At 40.2% G+C, this 22,088-nt stretch overlaps 1 protein-coding gene across 1 annotated transcript in view; it reads right to left on the reverse strand.

Annotated features, from left to right (window-relative positions):
- Positions 1-6,144: 6,144 nt before the first annotated feature.
- The window catches only part of NUS1 (NUS1 dehydrodolichyl diphosphate synthase subunit), a 33,409-nt gene continuing 17,465 nt past the window's right edge, over positions 6,145-22,088 (reverse strand). Inside the window, exons 3-5 of the mRNA XM_008263427.4 lie at positions 21,281-21,430; positions 15,528-15,627; positions 6,145-9,697 (exon numbers count right to left, since the gene is read on the reverse strand). Of these exons, the coding sequence (XP_008261649.3) occupies positions 9,607-9,697; positions 15,528-15,627; positions 21,281-21,430 (341 nt within the window). The 3' untranslated portion in view covers positions 6,145-9,606. The remainder of the gene's footprint in view (positions 9,698-15,527; positions 15,628-21,280; positions 21,431-22,088) is intronic.

Raw genomic sequence — 22,088 nt, forward strand, 5'->3', positions numbered from 1 at the left:
GAAACAGTCAGGAAAGTGAAGAGACAACCGACAGAATGGGAAAAAATATTTGCAAACTATGCAGCAGATAAAGGGTTAATAACCAGAATCTACAAAGAGATCAAGAAACTCCACAAAAACAAAACAAACAACCCACTTAAGAGATGGGCCAAGGACCTCAATAGACATTTTTCAAAAGAAGAAATGCAAATGGCCAACAGGCACATGAAAAAATGTTCAAGATCACTAGTAATCAGGGAAATGCAAATCAAAACCACAATGAGGTTCCACCTCACCCCGGTTAGAATGGCTCACATTCAGAAATCTACCAACAATAGATGCTGGAGAGGATGTGGGGAAAAAGGGACACTAACCCACTGTTGGGAATGCAAATTGGTTAAGCCACTATGGAAGTCAGTCTGGAGATTCCTCAGAAATCTGAATATAACCCTACCATTCAACCCAGCCATCCCACTCCTTGGAATTTACCCAAAGGAAATGAAATTGGCAAACAAAAAAGCTGTCTGCACATTAATGTTTATTGCAGCTCAATTCACAATAGCTAAGACCTGGAACCAACCCAAATGCCCATCAACAGTAGGCTGGATAAAGAAATTATGGGACATGTACTCTATCGAATACTATACAGCAGTCAAAAACAACGAAACCCAGTCATTTGCAACAAGATGGAGGAATTTGGAAAACATCATGCTGAGTGAATTGAGCCAGTCCCAAAGGGACAAATATCATATGTTCTCCCTGATCAGCGACAACTAACTGAGCACCAAAGGGGAAACTTGTTGAAATGAAATGGACACTATGAGAAACAGTTACTTGAGCAGCTCTTGTCCTGACGGTTGATGTACAATGTAATACTTTATCCATTTTAGTATTTTTTTTTGTTCTAGTACTATTGGTTGAACTCTGTGATTAACACACAAATATTCTTAGGTGTTTAAATTTTAACTGAAAAGTGATCCCTGTTAGGAATTTGGACAACATTATGCTGAGTGAAATAAGCCAATCCCAAAGGGACAAATACCACTTGTTCTCCTTGATAGGTGACAACTAACTGAGCACCAAAAAGGAAACCTGTTAAAGTGAAATGAACACTATGAGAAACGGTGACTTGATCAGCCCTCACCCTGACTGTTGATGAGCAACTTGATATGTTATCCCTCTTAGTATTTTTGTTTGTTCTACTTAATACTTTTGGTTGAATACTGTAATCAATACACAATTCTTCTTAAGTGATGAAACTTAACTGAAAAGTGATCGCTGTTAAATATAAAAGTGGGAATAAGAGAGGGAAGAGATTTTCAATTCGGGACATGCTCAAGCTGACTTACCTCAAACGGTAGAGTTAGAAACATACCAGGGGATTCCAATTGAATCCCATCAAGGTGGCATGTACCAATGCCATCTCACTAGTCCCAGTGATCAATTTCTGTTCACAATTGATCATAATGATAGGACTAAGAACCAAAGGGATCACATAAACAAGAATAGTGTCTGCAAATACTAGCTGATAGAATCAAAAAGGGAGAGAATGATCCAACATGGGAAGTGAGATACACAGCAGACCCATAGAATGGCAGATGTCCTAAACAGCACTCTGGTCTCAGAATCAGCCCTTAAGGCATGCGGATCCAGCTGAAATGCCCATGAGAGTATTTCAGGCATGGAAAGCCAAGACACTCGGGAAAAAAAAAAAAAAAAAAAAAAAAAACCTAAATGAAAGATCTCTGCGAGTGAGATCCCAGTGGAAATAATGGATCATCAAAGAAGGAGGTACCTTTCTCTGAAAGGAGGAGAGAACTTCCACTTTGACCATGGCCTTGTCTAAATATGATCAGAGTTGGTGAACTCAGGGGGCTTCCATAGCCTTGGCAGCTCATGACAAGAGCCTAGGGTGATTACTGATGCCATAAACAAGAGTGTCAATTTGTTAAGTCAACAACAGGAGTCACTGTGCACTTACTCCTCATGTAGGATCTTTGTCTTTAGTGTGCTGTACATTGAGATTTAATACTCAAACAGTATTTTTCACTTTGTTTCTTTGTGGGTGCAAACTGTTGAAATCTTTACTTAATGTATGCTAAACTGATCTTCTGTATATAAAGAGAATTGAAAATCAACTTGATGTGAATGGAGGGGGAGAGAGAGTGGGAGGGGAGAGGGTTGCGGGTGGGAGGGACGTTATGGGGGGGAAGCCATTGTAATCCATAAGCTGTACTTTGGAAATTTATATTCATTAAATAAAAGTTTAAAAAAAAATCAGTTTTAAATTTTGCAGCCCAGATTGAGTTTATATTCTGGTGGGAGGCAGGCTATAAAAAAAGTAAGCCTAAAAAATAAATCATGTAGTATGTTAGAAGGTGGTAAGTGATATGGGAGCATGATAAAACAGTCAGATGTCAAGGTGTTTTTAATAGTGAAAGGAAAAGGACAAAACTCAGGGAATCAGACTGAAAACCTAAATGCATTTGTGCTTGAAGGCAAGAATATATAGCACAGAAAAATAGGAAAGATAACAAGTCCTGAGGAGAGGAATAGACGGTATCACAAGTACAATGTGAAGTTTCGTGTGGTAGTGAAGAAACTTTTTTCCCCACAAGGGGCAAGGGATTTGGGGGTACAAAGTAATGATGTTGACACTTAAGATTGGAAAATGGGGCCAGTGCAGTAGGTTAATCCTCCACCTGTGGTCTGGTATCCCATATGGATGCCGGTTCTAGTCCTGGCTGCTCCTCTTTCAATTCAGCTCTCTGCTATGGCCTGCGAAAGCAGTAGAAGATGACCCAAGCACCTGGGCCCCTGCACCCACGTGGGAGACCCAGAAGCTGCTCCTGGCTCCTAGCTTCGGATCGGCACAGCTCCAGCCACTGTGGCCAATTGGGAAGTGAACCAGCAGGTGGAAGAGCTCGCTCTCTCTCTCTCTCTCTCTCTCTCCGTCTGTAACTCTTAAATAAAAATTAAAAAAAAAAAAAAAAGATTGGAAAAGGGGGCTAGTATCGTGGTGTAGCTGGGTAGCCAGTTAAGCCACCACCTGCAACACCCGCATCTCCATATGGGAGCTGGTTGGAGTCCTGGCTGCTCCACTTCTATCCAGATCCCTGTAAGCGCACCTGGGAAAGCAATAGAAAATGGCCCAAGTCCTCAGGCCCCTGAGCCCAGATGAAACTCTTGGTGCCTAGCTCCGGCTTCAGCCTGGGCAGCCAATTTGGGGAATGAAGCAGGGGATGGAAGATATCTATTTCTCTCTCATGCTCTTTTTCTGTGACTCTCCTTTTCAAATAAATAAATCTGAAAAAATATTCAGGTTGGAAAAGGTCTCTTTACATCTGGCCTAATTGCCATGTATTAAGTTCATCTCCTCAGCAACACAGTAGATTAAAAATAGAACAGAATTCTTGGATATAGTCACCAGTTCAGCAGCTGAGTAGTACAATCATACTTACTTCTCCTTTTAAATTGACAAAAATCCCCGTCTCAAAATTTGCTAATTTTGCGTTTCCCTTCCAGCACCCAAAGCACCAGTGGGAAGCCATGATTCTTTTACATTAATTAAAAGTATCACAAGTGATATACTATGAGCATTGTGGATGGTCTTACCATGACAGCCCTTTACCTCTGATAAGAGTCTTATTTAGAAGCAACTTGATATTCAGCATATTCATGTACAGGAAAATCTCAAAGTTAACTCATAAATTATTCAATGGATTATTTGCCTAGAAATTTTCTGTTTATCTCCTGAATTCTTTATATTTGGTGTTGCACTTCACACTCCAAAGTCAATGATAGTTCAGGACTATTTTCTCATACGAATTTACATCTCATATATACCTTAACATAAGCTGGTTTATTTCCCTAACATTATTTTTCAGAAAAGTCATCTTTCTCCAGGCCAAGCAAAATCTCTTTATGAGGCATACTCTCATTATGTATTTGGGTTGCAATTAATGTTTGGGGAAAAAAAAGTAAGTTGAAACCACATCAATCAAAAGACCGCAAGATGAATTACTTGAAAATAAGAGGTGAAGAACTTTAACAATGATTTAGTCACTATTCTTAGAGAACTCAAAAATAAATACAAGCATTCTAAAGGTAATTTTTAAGAACACCTAAGTGGTTGACTTGTGACAATTACAATTACATTGTAGGATGAATGAAATTCTCATTTAATGTTTATACAATTAATAGTTTTAAGGATGAGATTTCTTTTAGCATATTACTTGTTCATTTTCTTTCAAATAAACTTAAGAGAAGCTGACAAACTTTGGAAAACCAGTAGGTGCCCAAATGCCAAGGTCAAATGTGAATACAACCAGTAAAACTCATGAATGAAAACTACAAAAGAACTAATGTTCATGGAAAATGGAATTAAAAGATGTTTACCTTAGTGCAAAAAATTTTTTGAAATTCAGGCATATGCATTATTAAAAAAATAAATGAGGCCAGTACTGTGGCTCAGCGGGTTAAACCGCTGTCTGCAGCACTGGCATTCCATATAGGCACCTGTTCAAGTCACCACTGCTCCGCTTCTGATCCAACTTCCCGCTAATGAGCCTGGGAAAGCAGCAGAGGATGGCCCAAATGCTTGGGGCCCTGCACTCATGTGGGAGACCTGGAAAAAGCTTCCGCCTCCTGGCTTTGGCCTGGCTCAGCCCTGGCAGATGCAGTCATTTGGGGAGTAGACCAGCAGATGGAAAGCATCTCCCTCTCTGTAATTCTGACATAATCTTAAAAAACAAACAAAAAACAAAAAAAACCTGTGCATGGATTTCAAAAAAATTTTGCACCAAAATAATTTTTAAATCTATTTTACATTAACTTTTTGAGGCCCTTTATATCAATTTAGTTAAAATATGTGTATCTTTTCATCTCTAAACTAAGGTCTACAGATTAATATTCAAACCTGACTCCTTTATTTAAAGTTAGCCTATCACAAATCTTGCACATCTAGTATCATCCCAACCTGAACAACAAAATGACAAAACTATAGAAACTGGATCAGATTTTGAGCATGTGAGGCTTGTTAACTCCTGGTTGTGGGGTTGTCCAGTGCAGTGTTGTGGGACTTAGAGCATCCTGGGCCTTTTCCCACTACACAACAGTAAGAGCCCTCCTCTCCTTGAGTTGTGACAAAAACTCTCTGGACATTGTCAAATGTCCACTGGGGAGCAAAATTTCTCCAGCTGAGGACCACTGTACTAGATATTTCCTTGTAAGCAGCCTTTGTGTTTCTCTTGATGTCTCAAAATGCAGGTTCCTCTCTGAAGACAATTGGTTACTCCACCATTACTCTGCCACCTACTTCTCCACCAGAAGTAATTTAAGGTAGTGTTATTATGTCCAGCTATTAGATTATCATGCAAAATATTTTCATTAAAAAGGAAGATTTCATAGAACCAAACCCATAAAAGATAAATCATCAGAATGCAACTACTTCTCTATACAAGTACAGAACTAAGCACTCCCCAGGTTGTGATTCTTTCACTTTCCTCAGGCTTTCTTTCTGAGATTTAACAGCAACTTACACTGATGGTACCAGTGGCCACCATTGTGGCATAGCAGGCCAAGCCTCCAGCTGCAGCACCGGAATCCCAAATGGGCGCTGGTTTGTGTCCTAGCTGCTCCTCTTCTGATCCAGCTCTCTGCTTGTGGCCTGGGAAAGCAGTAGAAGATGGCCCAAATGCTTGGAGCCCTGCACTTGCGTGGGAGATGTGGAAGAAGCTCCTGGCTCCCAATCAGCTCAGCTCCGGCCATTGTGGCCATTTGGGGAGTGAACCAGTGGATTAAAGACCTTTCTCTTTGTCTACCTCTCAAATAAATCTTAAAACAAAACAAAAACAAAAAAAAACAAAAAACAAAAAAGTAGTATTAGGGGTGAAGGGAAATATAAAACATGGCCAATAGGAAGCAATGCTCAGATCTGGGAATGTATATTTTATTTTAATTATCTGTACCTGAGAATCATACTAAAGTTAATTTATATCCCTGGAATAGCAAGAAGGACAGAAGAAATGAAGATTTGGACCAAGGTTAAATATTCATGGTAACTAAATATGGAGAGTAATTTTTCCATTTTATTTACATGTGTTGATGTAATAAATATTTATATCGAGACACAATGAAATACAAAACAGAATGCAAGACTCTCAATTTCTATTTATAACTTAAAGAGAATCTCTTTATTAAACTTGTTACAGGATACATTTTTTAAAATCAAAGTACAAAAAAATTTCTGTAAGGATTGTCACCAAAAATGTATTCAATGAGGTTTCCTTTATATTTGCTTAGCTGAATCCTTTTTTCCTATAATTCATATGTATATTTCAAACCATAAGCAAACTTTTTGTACTCCCTCGTTCTCCTGAATTTATTATAGTTTATGGCCTATCAACTAGGATTTGACACAACTATTGACACAAATCTTACTTTCTGGCTTTTATTTCAAACTATCCTAAATTTCTACTACAGTAATTTTTGGTGATGCATTTAAAATATGATCTTTGATAAGCCTGATTTTAGATGAAAATTATGCACAAAAAGTCAATGGTCTTATAATTAGAGCTTCAAGTCAGAAACTGAAAACTGTTTGCACCATAAGACAAACCACAGGTTGCCTTTCAATTTTCTGGTTTGAGAACTACCAATTCGTTTTTTAAAGGATACACATATACATTTTTAATTTAGCAATTCTGTATTCAGTAAAAATCAATTCCAATTTTAATTAATGTGGAATTTTTGACAACTATAATGATAAAGCTGAATTTTACTATTATCTAACAAAAAGATGGAATATTTCAAATGTTTAAACTGGTAAAAATGAGAATATATTTCAGTAAGGGCATACTGTCTAAAAATTAGTATTGCTGTCTAGCCATTGGAGGTTTTTATTACATTTATGTAGCCCCTAAATGTCCAGAATGTAGCATTCACATAATACTATAGTCCATGAAAAGAGTATATTCTTTTATTGTTCTTGTTCATACATGTTGTTTCAATTTTCAATAATAAAATTCAATAAATTTGATTCCTTAATCATAAAAACTCACTGTACACATTATTTACATGTTGCCAAAGTCTACAGCCATATAAAACATCACAAGGATTTTACTGACTATGTGCATGGTACCATCACAAAGGAGGAAACTAAGTACTATACATTCAGAGATTATAGTTATGCACAGTGTATTTGGCACTGTTCATGAATATATTTTCCTCTCTGAGATGGGCATTCTTACGTCTTAGTCACAATATGCCAGAATTTGCTATTCACATTAAAAACCAGCTTTTACACTTTCTAACAGTAATCAATTACTTTCAAGAAAATACAACCAGAATTGGGAATGGAGTTGAAATCCTCTAACTTCTTGCTATACTCCAAGCTGCCATCCATAAAGTAGGTTTAATCTGGTAATTTTTCCATTATGGGGGGTGTTAAGAAGAAACCACTTAAAGACAGTATCCTTCAATGCACATGAAGACACACGTATCTCTCTTGAAAATCATCAATTCTTTTTGGGAGTACAAAGGGAGCCTTGACAATGCATAGTTTCTAATGATTTGGCAGGAATTCTAGAATGACCAATGTCTTTCAAGTTACAGAGATTGTACTAGCAGTTGAGCCCATACAAGAAGGTTCTGAAATGACTATGTCTGAATTCAAAACCCTTAGTAACTTGTTTTAAGGTCCCTTTCCAGGGCTACAAGAGACTCAGGCCCTGGGCTACAGATCTACATGGATGTCTACAATGTTATGAAATGGAAGGAGAAAAGTACAAAAAAAATTAAATATTAAACCTTTAGAATCTTGTACTATATCCCAACGAGTAATTCATTTGACTAATAACTTCAGTTTGACAAATATTAAATCCTTTCACTTCAATTAGGCTCATTACATTTAATTCATTAAAGCTGCAGATATTTCAGAATGTTTGAGACATTTATATCTACCATGTTAAGAATAAATAAATTTAGTCTTAAACTAAACAAAGCAAAAAAAATATTCAATAGAAAATGGGCCAGTCTGGGGGAACAGAAACGAGGAATTCTCTGATACAGTTTAGATATGCTGTAGCTTTACACAAAAATTTTTGCAATAAATTAAGACTTTAAAAAAAAAGGCCTTATAGTGTACAAAAAGACTATGAAATGTAAAGTAACATCACTGGACCAAAATTCAGTTTAATCACTTTTATTTCAAGTGTACTTTTAAATCATAAATGGGGTTCTGTAATCCAAAGCTGAAATCTTTATTCTTCATAACTTTAGAATTCAAGCAATTTCAGACCATGCTTCCCAAATCCAGTCTTCTTCCCTATTTTTCCAGATTTGAGACCTCACATTTAGACTACTCCATTCTGAATGTACAATTTTAGAAAGCTAATTGTACACGTGCTGATCAGAGTTTTCTGAAAATAGTTCATCAATATAAAGAAGGGTTCCTCACCAAGGATCAGCAGTGAGGGAGAAATATCAAACACCTATCAAGAAATCATTTATTTATTTCCAAAATAACAGAACCAGTGCTGTTCTCTGTCATAAAAGAGAACGTGTAAAATTAAATATTTTTGTAGACTTTGGTAACATTTTCTTTACCATATAGGTCTTAATCCTATTTAAAGATCTTTTATGCAAAGTCACCATTGGGATTTACTGAATAAATTCCTGGGTGTTATTCCATAAAGAAACAGGTTACTTTTGAGGAAAAGAGCTGCTTGCTCACTTCACTCAAATGCTTATTTTAAATAAAAAACAGTTAATGGAAACATTCTTAAAACCAACTCTGGGTACTAGATAGTATATTACCCACCAACAAAAAAGAAAATCAAAACTGTCCTTCCTCTTTAAGGAAATTTTCTATCTTCACTGTAACATTACAACTTATTCACCTTTTTTTTTTTTTTTTTTTTGACTGCTTAATTCAATACTTAAATTTCAGTGTAGTAAGAATTCTTTTTCAAATGATCTTCACAACTCAGACACCAGGTAAGAGATACCAGAGGACACTTTCAGGTCACCCTGTCTGAATATAATGAAGTAAGAAATGAAAATGGACGGATATATGAAGGTAGGTATTCCCTCTGCTTTGACGGCGAGAGTTTTTATCATGTGAGCAACACAGGACTCCACTCCTCTGAAGTACCCTCAAATTCAGAATACTTCCACTTAATAAGCAATATATTAGTCTTAAAAATGAAAGTTTGGTCACTAGGAAAGACTGAACAAAAATTACTCCCTTCTCCCCAAACAACAACCAAGACTATTCTAGTCACCTCCTCTTCTCCCCACAAAAACAGGGAAGTAATAGAGGCTGAAGTCTTTATATCTGGAATTTCAGCTCCTAAAACATCGTTGTTATTTGCACAAAGTTGCAGGTCTACATATTTCCTTCTCCAATACTTCTCCCATTTATAAGTTTATTCCATACATACACACGTGCATACACACACACACACACACTCACTCGCTCTCAAGTAAGACACTTTTTGTATGTGTTGATAAATTATGAGGGTATGAACTAGGTGTATACAGGTCTCATAGGTGCTTTGTAAACATCAGAGTCACTTGGGTCCTTTCCTCCAAAAGCCTGAAATCAAATTACACAAGCAGGGATGATTACTTTCCCAGACGTTGTTCGCAGGCTGCATATTGACGAAGGGCAGAGAAAAAGTCCTCATAACTGATGTTTAGGTGGGAAGGCAAAGAGCTGAAAATAAAGCACATGGGAGAAAAAAAGTAATTAGTTGATACTGTCATTTGGCGAAGAGAACCAGAGGATAATGACAGAAGAAATACAAATTATAAGCAGGATATGTCAATTTCCACTAAAAGTTTGCTAAGCTCACTATGAAACAGTTCCAATGAAAATTAAACTTGCCCTTCTTTCCATAAGAAAAGAAAAACAAGTTAGATTCACAACCGATTAAAAAATAAGCCTAGATTAATGCAAAGGAACACACATCCACTTTTAAGAATGCCGCCTGGTCTGAGTAAAGCCAATTCTGATTTATATTTAAGTCAAGCTTAACGCCGGGCACAGCTCCTCAGTATTCCCCACATGATAACACACTGAAGCCACGTGTGAGCAACCAATAAGTAGACATGGATGTCTACTTCCAACTGCTCAGGGGGCAATTACAACATGAAGACATGCACTATAAACACACAGGCAACAGCACACCAGCGGGCACTCCTGGAAGTATTTTACTACTTAAGCCTTTAATAATTAGTGCTTAAAAATATTTAATTTATACAGCTTTATAACAAGGTTCGACAATCCCAAAGACTGTCAAAGTGAAACTTCTGGTCAGCATACAGGAGTCACACGTACCATCAAAATGGGAACTGAACAAACCTACCATGAAAGAACTCCTGTCTGACCTGGCGTGTTCTTTAGGTATGCTCTTCTGCATCCTTCCTCTGATTACCAGAAATTCTCAAACAAGTCACCCACTTCCCTCTACTCCCCGGTCACCCTGAACACCCTCTGCCACCCATCCATGTTTTACTTACTCTACTGAAATGGTTTCCCCAGAGGATGCCTTTAATGACATTCTTCTCGCTCAAGCTTGCTTCAAATGTCCTCCTCAAACTCCCCACTTTCCTAACTCTTCCTCATTTGACCCCCATTACCAACAGCCTCACTTCTTCTCCCTCTTCAAGAAGCACTGAGTGCCACTACTGTTTTGTGCCTCAGAAGCCATTTTGCCATTTCCCAGTTTGTCCACTAAGGGCCCTGCCCTTAATGCTTCTGTGTGGAGTGAGACATTTTCCCTGTCATCACGGTGCTGTGTAGTGAAGGGCAGAGGAATACAGGGCATACCTCAGCATAAGAGGCAGAGCTATGATAGATGATGCATACACTTAAGAGCTAGGTATCATTTCCACTTTCAGGTTTAAATCCTCAACTCCACATTCAAGCGTCCACTTTATAAAACAGAGAAGTTTAAATAACTTTCTAGAGCAACGCTGTTGAGCTATGTAGCCAAATTGCACATATTCCCCATTTCACAAGGTATCTCTTCTGTCACTCTCTCAGCCTACAGGAAAGGCAGCTGAAATGACTTGGGAAACCCCTGAGAAAAATGGAGAAGAGAAATATATATTCTCTGTAAGGACATCCAGAATCTTGATTCTACTTTATTACAAGCTTGAACAATATCTCTTCCCCATTTTCATGCCCTACAAAATGAGTACAGAACACCAGATGATTTACAATAATTTCCTACTCTAACACACTATGTGCGCTCTTCTGTCCCTTTATTTAACACTTTTTCTCCCACTTGATTGCAAATGTGAATTGATCACCCCCCCCTTTTTTTAAAGATTTATTTATGGCCGGTGCCGTGGCTCACTAGGCTAATCCTCCACCTGCGGCACTGATACTCTGGGTTCTAGTATCAGTTAAGGTGTCGGATTTTATCCCGGTTGCTCCGCTTCCAGTCCCGCTCTCTGCTGCGGCCCGGGAAGGCAGTGGAGGATGACCCAAGTGCTTGGGCCCTGCACCCACATGGGAGACCAGGAGGAAGCACCTGGCTCCTGGCTTCAGATCAGCGCAGCGCGCCAGCCGTAGCGGCTATTTGTGGGGGTGAAGCAACAGAAGGAAGACCTTTCTCTCTGTCTCTTTCTCTCACTGTCTAACTCTGCCTGCAAAAAAAAAAAAAAAAAAAAAAAAAGGACTTATTTATTTATTTGAAGGGTCAAGTTAGAGAGAGGAGAGGCAGAGGCACACAGAGAGAGTCTTCCACCCACTGGTTCACTCCCCAAATGGCTACAACAGCCAGCGCTGAGCCAGGCTGAAGACAGGAGCCAGGAGCTTCATCCTGGTCTCCCAGGTGAGTGCAGGGGCCCAAGCACTTGGGCCATCTACGATTGCTTTCCCAGGTGTATTAGCAGGAAGCAATTAAGACTCAAACCAATGGGATCCTGGTGTTGCAGGCGATGGCTTAACCCACTATGCCACAGGGCCAGCCCCTTAAATTACTCCTCCCTTCCTTCCTTCCCTCCTTCCTTCCCTCCTATCTCTATCTCTCTCTCTTTCTCTCTCTCTCTGAAAGTCAGAGTTACAGAGAGAGGACAGGAGAGAGAGAGGTCTTCCATCCGATGGTTCACTCCCCGATTGGCTGCAATGGCTAGAGCTGTGCCGATTGACTGCTTTCCCAGGTGTATTAGCCAGAAGCAACTAGAACTCAAACCAATGGGATGCTGGTGTTGCAGGGGTGGCTTAACCCACTATGCCTCAGGGCCAGCCCCTTTAATTACTTCTTTTTATTTATTTATTTATTTGAAAGTCAGAGTTACACAGAGAGAGAGGCAGAGAGAGAGAGATCTTGCATCTACTGGTTCACTCCCCAATTGACCCCAATGTCCAGAGCTGTGCCAATCTGAAGCCAGGAGCCAGGAGCTTCTTCCAGGTCTCCCACGCAGGTGCGGGGGCCCAAGGACCTGAGCCATCTTCTACAGCTTTCCCAGGCTACAGTAGAGAGATGGATCGGAAATGAAGCAACGGGGACTCGAACTGGTGCCCATATGGGATGCCAGCACTTCAGGACAGTGCATTAACCCGATGGGCCACAGCACCGGCCCCTTAAATACTTCTTAAAGGACCCCTCTGTACACAGTGAAGAGGAACCTCTATTATTACCAGTTCAAATATCTCCCAGATACTGATCATCCCCAAATATACATCTTTAGCTTTGATTTCTCATGCAAGCATCAATTCTACATCTGCCTCTGTCCTACCAAGTGTTTCCATCAAAATAGATTAAAACTTCAAAATCATCTATATCTTCCTGTCAAAAATACATGTTCCCAGGAGCTAGTGCTCTGGTGCAGTGGGATAAGCCACTGCTTATAACACAAGTTTCCCTTATAGGAGTGCCAGTTGGAGTCTTGGCTGTTTCTCTTCTGAACCAGCTTCCTGCTAATGTGCCTAGGAAAACAACAGATGATGGCACAAGTACTTGAGCCCCTGCCACCCACATGTGGAACCAGATGGAATCCCTGACTCCTAGCTTTGGCCTGGTCCAGCCATGGCTGTTCAGGGCATTTCAGGAGTGAACCAGTAGATGGAAGATCTCTTTCTCTCTATACCTTCTCTGTTTTGCCTTTCAAATAAATAAACAAATCATACATATAAAAATAATATGCATATTACATTCCTGATTTTGATATTATATATTTCTGATTTTCTCTTTTTTTTTTTCTTTTTTTTGACAGGCAGGGTGGACAGTGAGAGAGAGAGACAGAGAGGAAGTCTTCCTTTTACTGTTGGTTCACCCTCCAATGGCTGCCGCGGCCGGTGCACTGCAGCTGGCGCACTGCGCTGATCCAAAGGCAGGAGCCAGGTGCTTCTCTTGGGCTCCCATGCGGGTGCAGGGCCCAAGCACTTGGGCCATCCTCCACTGCACTCCTGGGCCATAGCAGAGAGCTGGACTGGAAGAGGGGCAACCAGGACAGAATCCGGCACCCTGACCGGGACTAGAACCCGGTGTGCCGGCGCCGCAGGCGGGAGGATTAGCCTAGTGAGCCACGGCACCAGCCTGATTTTCTCTTAACACTAAAATTTAACCAGTCCATTAGGCTTAAAAACTTAGACCAGGAGAAGCACCTGACTCCTGCCTTCAGATCAGCGCAGTGCGCCAGCCGCGACGGCCATTGGAGGGTGAACCAACGGCAAAGGAAGACCTTTCTCTCTGTCTCTCTCTCTCACTGTCCACTCTGCCTGTCAAAAAAAAAAAAAAAAAAAAAAAAAAAAACCACCAAAGCTTAGGAGTCATTTCATTTCTTATCTAACTTTCATCAAAATTAGTAAAATACTCAGCCCCACAAACATACTTGCAATGTAAATATTTAAGACAGATAAAATCTGCAATATTTTCCTTGTAAGACCCAGGACTTAAATATAATTTAAGGATACTCAGTCTGTTATTCTAAATTTGAGGTTGGCAAATACATGTGCCTGCTACATGTTTTTGTAAACAGTTTTTATTAGAACATAATTATGCTCATTTGTCTTACAGTAGTTTAGTTTTGCTAGCCAAGTAAAAGTAGTTGGAACAGAGAGGAACAGTTGCAAGATACTATATGGCCTGCAAATCCCAAAATGTTTATTATCTGAGCCTTTACAGAGTATATGTGCCAAATGCTGTACTAAATAGGCGATTTTATTCTCTTCACTGTATTCTCCCATAAATTAGTAATGAAGCTTTTGTCTTTTTACTACATCCCTTTTTCAAATCCAATCCACTACAGTTTGTAGCTTCCAAACATCTTCCAAAATCATCATTTCCGTTACCCACAGGCTCAGCAGTTTCCTACCACCTCTCTACTGCTATACACATTCCTTATGCTGGCCTTTAAGAAACTTTGATCTCTGCCCGACCCCAGACTATCTGGTTTCATTTCACAGTATTACCTAATGCTGACTCTCTTCTCTTACGTGGCTATTTCTTCTAAATGCAAGTTTTATTTCATTTTTTTGAAAGGCAGAGTGACAGAGACAGATACAAAGAGATCTTCCACCCACTGGTTCATTCTCCAAATGGCCACAATGGCCAGAGCTGGGCTAGGATGAAACCAGAAGCCTGGAACTCCATCCAAGCCTCCTACATGGGTGGCAGGTGTCCAAGTATTTGGGCTGTCTTCTACCACTTTCCCAGATACATTAGCAGGAAACTGGATCAGAAGCTGAGCAGTCTAGACTTGAACAAGTGCTCTGATACAGAATTGCAGTTTTGATGGCCACAGCTTAACCCTCTGTGTACCACAGCACTGGGCCCTGCCACAGCTCTTTTTATCCCCATTCCCACTTCCTATACTTCCCATGTTTTTTCTAAGGACAGAAATTGTCGCTCCCCCACTCGCGGAGGAACGACACCAGACCCTGCGCTGTTCTTTTTCCCTGGCCCTTCCCGTGTTTGCTGCCCCCCCCCCCCCCCCCGCCTCCGTGGAGGGGCGGCACACTGCCGGCCGGCTCTCTCAGGGGTTGCTCAGATGTTCCTGGTGCATGTTGTCTCTCTCCTCCTTTATAGTCCTCTTCCACCAATCCCAACTCTCCTGGCGTTCTCTCCCCACGCGCTGAGCACACTGCTCTCCTCCAATCAGGGGCAGGATCAACTCCTGCAGCTTGTTAGTCGAATTGGTGAGGCAGCTGTGTGGAAGTTGTTTATTCCCTCTCAGCGCCATATGGTGGGAGATCAGATGCACAGAATTAGTCCTAGCAGTTCCAGTAATTTAGTCTAGTCTTGGTTGCTCCCCACAGAAATTCTACAGATTTTATATACCCTGGATTTAGTCATATCTTTTCTGTAGAATCAACAACTCCAAGCCACAGAGGTATCCCTCACTCCTGATCTCTTATGCTAGTTAGTGTCAATACAAAATGTACATACACAACACATCTGTATATACACTCTCTTGGCTCTAAACTCATTTATGTGTGTCTTTATCTTACCACTAATAATGTAAAATATCTGACATAAAGGATCCAGTATTATAATTTGATTTTGTGGAACTGAATACTTTTAATTACTTACACAATCTCAGTCAATCTGATGTGCCAGGGAAGAAAGCCTAATGTGCTGTCCACAGGACCAAACTTCAGTACTAAATCAGGATCAGGGAAACCATTTGAACCTTGGAAAAAAAGAAATACACATGAATTTAACACGCATTGCTTACAACAAAAATGACGAAAGGCAGAATCTTTTAATACAATTGGTTTCTTGTGCCTTAAGTATCTATTCTCTTCAGAAATTCATATACTTTTTGTTGTTTTTTTGTTTTTTTGGGTTTTTTTTGACAGGCAGAGTGGACAGTGAGAGAGACAGACAGAGAAAAAGGTCTTCCCTTGCCTTTGGTTCACCTTCCAATGGCTGCCGCGGCCGGCACACCGCGCTGATCCGAAGGCAGGAGCCAGGTGCTTCTCCTGGTCTCCCATGGGGTGCAGGGCCCAAGCACTTGGGCCATCCTCCACTGCACTTCCTGGCCACAGCAGAGAGCTGGCCTGGAAGAGGGGCAACTGGGACAGAATCCGGCGCCCCGACAGGGACTAGAACCGGTGTGCCGGCGCTGCAAGGCGGAGGATTAGCCTAGTGAGCCGCAGTGCCGGCCAGAGGTTCATATACTTTAATATTCATGTTCATTCCAAATATGGAAGTTTTCTGATTACCTGTCAACAAGGGATAAACTCCCACTCTAAATCCCCAAATCCCCTCCTTTCAACACTCAATTCATGCGTTTTCTCAGCAGCCTGGGAAAGACACTGATCTAAAGGCACAACTGTTGATTCTGCCTACAGAAATCAAATAACTTCAGAGATGAAAAAGAACTTAAAAAGTCTCTATTCTCTTTCCTCATGGCCCCAGAAAGACCAACTCCTAGCAGTACAGCACAAATGTTTTCAGTGTTCCTCAGAGCCTGAGCCAGCTCAGAGAGCAAAAACAGACTATACAACAGGTACACATCCATTTTTTGTCTGTTTTATGAGCCAATTTCCACATGAGACCTGGCTTAAAAGTATGACAGTTTGAAAATATAAAACAAGAAAAAAAGGGATAGGGATGTTTTATTTGCTTAAAAATGAAGTTTGAAAGGTCACTAGCATAACAGAAAAGTTACTACAATCCAGTAGACCCAGTTCCTAACAGTTCCAAATATCCTCAGTTCTACTACTAACTTGCTTATCACATAATCTCTCCTAGGGTAAATTCCCTCACTTGTAGAATAAAGATACCAGATTAGGCGGACTTATCTAGTAGTAATAGTGAAGAATTATTTCCAGAACAATTCCCTTTAAAAATGTATGTTTTCAGAGTGGATGGACTAAGCAGAAGAACACATATTGCTCAGCTAACCAAAATGCAATCCTCTGCAATAAAAAATGACAAAAAGGAACTCCTGATAACAGCAAAGTGAAGAGAGAGACAAATCTTCTCCATGAGAGACATGTATTAAACTAAACAAAATCGGGGGAGATGCCATGGTTCACTTGGTTAATCCTCCACCTGTAGCACCGAAATCCCATATGGGCGCCGGCTTCTAGTCCTGGTTGCTCCTCTTCCCATCCAGCTCTCTGCTGTGGCCCAGGGAAGGCAGAGTGGAGGATGGCCCAGGTGCTTGGGCCCCTGCACCCCCATGGGAGACCAGGAAGAAGCACCTATCTCCTGGCTTTGGATCGGCGCAGCGCTGGCCGTAGCAGACATTTTGGGGGGTGAACCAATGGAAGGAAAACCTTTCTCTCTGTCTCTTTCAATGTCTAACTCTGTCAAATTAAAAAAAAAAAATTTAAACAAAATCAAGCATTCAATGGCAGTCTGATCCTTGGCAGATTGCTTTAAAAACCAAAAACCAGCTGGAATTTCTGGTAAAAATGGCAAGAAGAGTAGAGCCAGCATTGTCATACAGCAGGTTAAGCTGCCACTTGGAACATAGCATACCATACTAAAGTGCTGGTTTGAGTCCCAATTGCTTAGCTTCCAAATCAGCTTCCTGCTACACACCAAGAAAGGCAGTGAAAGATGATCTAATTACTTTGGGTCTTGCCACCCATGTGGAAGACCTGGATGGAGTTCCTGGCTCTTGGCTCCAGCCTGGCTAAGCCATGGCTACTGTGGACATTTGGAGTTAACCAGCAACTATATAAATTGATCTCTCCTTCTCTCTCTCTTTCTCTCACTTTCTCTTTGACACTCTGCCAAATATATAAGTATTAAAAAAAATAAATAAAAAATGATAAGAATGACAAGAGTCCTCAACCTTCTTAGTTGAGACTGCTCTTGATCTCAACACCTCTACCTTTAATCAACTGGAGAGAAACTTAGTTCTACCAGGATGTGGCTGACCACAAAAAACAGATTTGCTGGTTGCTGCCCCCCCCCCCCCCAAAGCCTCTATTTAAAACAAGAGGTTGTGGGAGGAAGGGAAAGTGCTACAGTGAAAATCCATAGTTTTGATTTTCTTTTTTCTTTTTTTTTTACTTACTTGTTTATTTATTTATTTATTTTTTGACAGGCAGAGTGGACAGGGAGAGAGAGAGACAGAGAGAAAGGTCTTCCTTTGCCATTGGTTCACCCTCCAATGGCCGCCGCGGCTGGCACGCTGCGGCCGGTGCACCGCGCTGATCGGATGGCAGGAGCCAGGTGCTTCTCCTGGTCTCCCATGTGGGTGCAGGGCCCAAGCACTTGGGCCATCCTCCACTGCACTCCCTGGCCACAGCAGAGAGCTGGCCTGGAAGAGGGGCAACTGGGACAGAATCCGGCGCCCCGACCGGGGCTAGAACCCAGTGTGCCGGAGCCGCAAGGCGGAAGATCAGCCTAGTGAGCCATGGCGCCGGCCTGACAATTGATTTTCAACAAAGAACCATAATAATTCAAACAGTAAAAGACAGTCTTCTCAGCAAATAATACCTCACACTATTTAGGAGTTAAATCAAAATGGATTATAAGCCTAAAAATAACAGCTAAAGCTATAAAACTTCTAGCAGAAAACACAAGAGAAAATTACTATGACTTCAGATTAGGCAAGGATCTCTTAGAAAGGACAATAAATTCATGATCTATAAAAGGAAAAAAAAAAACACCTTGACATAATTCATAAAAATTAAACACTTTAAAAGAAGCCATTAGTAAAACAAACAAAAAGGGATGGACTGGGACAAACTATTTGTGAAGTAAGTATCTTACTACTGGTAAATGATTTGTATCCAGAACATATAAAAACTTCTTAAAACTCAATAACAAGAAAAATGACTACTTAAAAATAGGCAAAACGTGTCGATACTTAATGAAAGATATAGATGACAAATTAACACGTGCAAAATGCTCAATACCATTATTCATTAAGAAAATGTGAATTAAAATCACAACAAAATACTACAACACATCCACTAGAATGGCTGAAAATAAACCAAAAAACTGACAGTACCATGTCTTTGTAAGGTCATGGAAAATCTAGAACCATTTACGTTGCAAGTGGGGTGTAAAATGTAGAGCGTATTTGAAAAAGTTTGGTGGTTTCTTAAAAAATTAAACATTCACTTCCATACGACACAGAAATCCCACTATTAAATATCTATCCAATAAGAGAAAGAAACATGTCCACACAAAGACTTGCACACAGTCACAGTCACAGCACAGCAATGTTATTCAAAAATTGGAAATGGGCAGCACTGTGGTAAACAAGGTTAAGCCACCCCTGTGATGCTGGCATCCTATATGGGTACTGGTTCGAGTCCCAGCTGTTCCACTTCTAGTCAGGCTCTCTGTTGATGTGTCTGGAAAGCAGAGAAGATGGCCCAAGTACTTGGGCCCTGTCAACCATGTGGGAGACCTGGATGGAGGTCCAGGTTCCTGGCTTTAGCCTGCTCCACCCTGGTCCTTGCAGCAATTTGGGAGAGTGAACCAGCAGATGGGAAATCTCACTCTTTCTTTCTCTCTCGCTCCTTCCCTCTGTGTAACTTTGCCTTTCAAGTAAATAAGTAAATCTTAAAAAAAAACAACAACTGGAAACAAATAAAATGTGCATCAACTGAAGAATGAGTAAACAAATTGTGGTCTATCCATAAAATAGACTACTTCCTATTAACAAAAGTAATAAATTAAGACATTCAACATTGATGAACCTCAAAATTATTATGCTAACAAAGTAAGACATAAAAGATTATCTATAATATGATTCCTTTGATATAAAATTTCTATAAAAGGCAAAAGTATCTCCAGAAAGACAACCAACCAATGTGGGGACCCAATGCAGTACAAGGGAACTTTTTGGGGTGATGGTAGAGTGTTTGCTTCTCCCAGATTAATGAGTTAATGTAAGGACTGGGCTTAATTTCATTTATTGTGAATTTACAAGCCCTGAAGCAAAACCTTTGGGCTCCAGGCCACCTTTTAGAATGTCTTCACAAATCACTCCAGGGCTTCACAGAGTCCAAGAAACAGTCAACATCTCAGTAATCTCTAGTAAGAGTGCCCACACAATCTTTTACACTCAGCAAGCCTGAACACAGACAACATCAGAGTAAAGAACACAAGAGTAAAGGAAGGAGTAGTCAGTGAAAGTACGAAGTTAGTAAGACTAAGAGGCCAGAATCTGTGTTCCATGATCGACACGCCAAAGTAAAAGAGTCAAAGAATGAAGAGTTATGTAAATAACTGATACAGAAAATGCATGATTAATAAGGTAAATGGAGGGTCTATGTAAATGAAAAAAACCAATGTCTGAGATCATATGGCTGTAGAAGATATCCATGAACTTGACTTTGCTAGAGAGACTGCTTTTCTGCAAAAGGTTCAAGATAATGCTTGAAAGCAGAAGGACCATGAAGTTAAAAGTTCCTGGACAGGCTCTAGAAAGAGTAAGTACACAAAAGGCTTTATAAATAGTTGAAGGAAAAAAAGCTATATTTGGTATGACATGCCAAATTCAGGGGAGTATATTTGGTACAGCATAATAGAAAAAAAGAAACACTTAAAAAGGAGTCATGTATGCTAAGATTATATTCTTGGGAGTGCCTCACAAAAAGTTGTTAAGTTCAAACCTGTTAGAAAGTTCAAACTAAAAAGGGGGTTGAGACAGACAGAAAGGCTAACAGAAGTCCTATTTTTAAGAATACTCCTGGCTGGCGCTGCAGCTCAATAGGCTAATCCTCCACCTAGCGGCGCCGGCACACCAGGTTCTAGTCCCGGTCGGGGTGCCGGATTCTGTCCCGGTTGCCCCCCTTCCAGGCCAGCTCTCTGCTATGGCCCGGAAGTACAGTGGAGGATGGCCCAGGTGCTTGGGCCCTGCACCATTTGGGAGACCAGGAGAAGCACCTGGCTCCTGCCTTCGGATCAGCGCGGTGCGCCGGCCGGGGCGGCCACTGGAGGGTGAACCAACAGCAAAGGAAGACCTTTCTCTCTGTCTCTCCCTCTCTCTCACTGTCCACTCTGCCTGTCAAAAAAAAAAAAAAAAAAAAAAAAAAAAGAATGCTCCTTACTGCAAAAATAAAGAAAATAAAGAGAAGGAAAAAGAAGGAAAGAAGGAAAGGAAGTTCAAGGAAAGAAGGAAGGCAGGCAGGCAGGCTGGCCTTTCCTTTACCATGAAATCCTCACACAAGTAAGCTGACCACAATTACATTATCCCAAAACCATTTTACATGTGGGTCTTTAAATTTCAGAAGTATGAAGAGTACAGCAACAACAAAATCAAATGTTATAGTATAAAAGGATCTTAATATTTCTTTCATACTGTATCTTTATGTTATAAAATTTAAAATGTACACACACACACATACACATACATGACTTACTAAGTAAACTGTCTAACATATCTACATCCAAATCTGTGGATTTCTTTTGCTGCTGGGCTACTAACTGGCAAAAGTCCTGAGCAGCTCTCACAATATCTGCTTTTCCATCTTCTGGGGACAGCACCTTCACTGCTGAATGGCAATTTAAAACTGGAGGAAAAAACAAACAAATTTATTTTTAAAAACACTCTCTTCCAAATATGTCAAAACCAGTTTTAAAAGAAACAGTTAAGGTTTTGAAAGTTCTTACAGTAAAGAATCACTTAAACCCTTCAATTTCAGTATCAAATGTACTTAACTATTCTCCTTTCAAAGGCCAGATGCACCCCAAATCACATTTATGTATATATTTTCATACTGTCTTATTTTCAAAGGGCTCAAGAGGACCTTTTATTGTGGCTAAATTCTCCAGAAAATAGAAGATTTAATTATAAGGTAGATGACTTTTACTCACCTAAAATTCCATCTACAATCATTGCAAAATTAACAGTAATATACAGAATAAAAGAAAAAATAAAGATTGTAGAAAAAATTGTGTTTCAGTGGAGAATGTATGCATTGTCTAGAGTGTACACATACACACATATTCATTATCTATTTCTGATTCTCTGGGATCTATATTGCAATTGACAGAACTCTAAAGAACTGATAATAATGTAAAATTCTTTTCTATAAAAATGCACTATCTTTCCTGTCAGGTAGAGGTTCAATTATCTTTCCTCTCATCTCACAGGAAAACCAGTTTTGTCTCTACTTAGATATTCACTCTATTTCCTGATGTATAAACGTGACTGTTCTTTGGATTATC

This window comes from Oryctolagus cuniculus, chromosome 5, assembly GCF_964237555.1.
Source record: "Oryctolagus cuniculus chromosome 5, mOryCun1.1, whole genome shotgun sequence".
NCBI lineage: Eukaryota > Metazoa > Chordata > Mammalia > Lagomorpha > Leporidae > Oryctolagus > Oryctolagus cuniculus.